This window comes from Stegastes partitus, unplaced genomic scaffold, assembly GCF_000690725.1.
Source record: "Stegastes partitus isolate 25-593 unplaced genomic scaffold, Stegastes_partitus-1.0.2 Scaffold1940, whole genome shotgun sequence".
Lineage (NCBI taxonomy): Eukaryota > Metazoa > Chordata > Actinopteri > Pomacentridae > Stegastes > Stegastes partitus.
Window position 1 is genome coordinate 157,488 of NW_007579671.1, and position 654 is coordinate 158,141.

Below are 654 nucleotides of genomic sequence, written 5' to 3' on the forward strand. Positions count from 1 at the left end.
TGACCTTCTCCTTCGTCTCCTGATTGGCTGGAGGACCCTGGTGACACACAGAAAATGCTCCTCATTGGTCAGCTGTAACACTGTCTGTCTGTCTGTCTGTCTGTCTGTCTGTCTGTCTGTCTCACCAGTCCTGTCAGTTTGTCTTTGAAGTACGGCTTCAGGAAGTGACCCAGGTACATGCTGATTGGCCGCTGGTAGGAGGAGGGGGTGGACTGTTCTCTGGGAGACTCTCTGATTGGTCCAGACAGCTGAGATATGAGTTCCTTCTACAGACAGAAAAACGTGTTATCAAAAGAGCTGCTGTCTCTGGTTGTGTGTCTCTGGTTGTGTGTCTGTGGTTGTGTGTCTGTGGTTGTGTGTCTGTGGTTGTGTGTCTGTGGTTGTGTGTCTGTGGTTGTGTGTCTGTGGTTGTGCGTCTGTGGTTGTGTGTCTGTACTGACCTGTTGTCGCTGGTTGTGTGTCAGTTGTGTCTCCAGCAGGTTCAAAGTTTCTTGAACAACTTGTTGGTAAACGAGGTTCATCTGAAGACACGAATCAACCGACAGCGACAGACCGAGTTCACTCTGCACACAGACACACACAAGGTTACTCTCAGTTACAGTTAGTTACAGTCAGCTAGTTAGATACAGTTAGCTCATTAAAGCTAGTTACAGT

The 654-nt window shown here is 48.3% G+C and overlaps 1 protein-coding gene across 1 annotated transcript in view; it reads right to left on the reverse strand.

The window, feature by feature from the left end:
* snapc4 (small nuclear RNA activating complex, polypeptide 4) overlaps window positions 1-590 on the reverse strand; it is a gene marked incomplete at its 5' end in the record, with an annotated part of 14,531 nt that extends 13,941 nt beyond the window's left edge. Inside the window, 3 exons of the mRNA XM_008303133.1 lie at window positions 5-37; window positions 126-266; window positions 441-590. Of these exons, the coding sequence (XP_008301355.1) occupies window positions 5-37; window positions 126-266; window positions 441-590 (324 nt within the window). The remainder of the gene's footprint in view (window positions 1-4; window positions 38-125; window positions 267-440) is intronic.
* Between the last annotated feature and the right edge of the window lie 64 nt (window positions 591-654).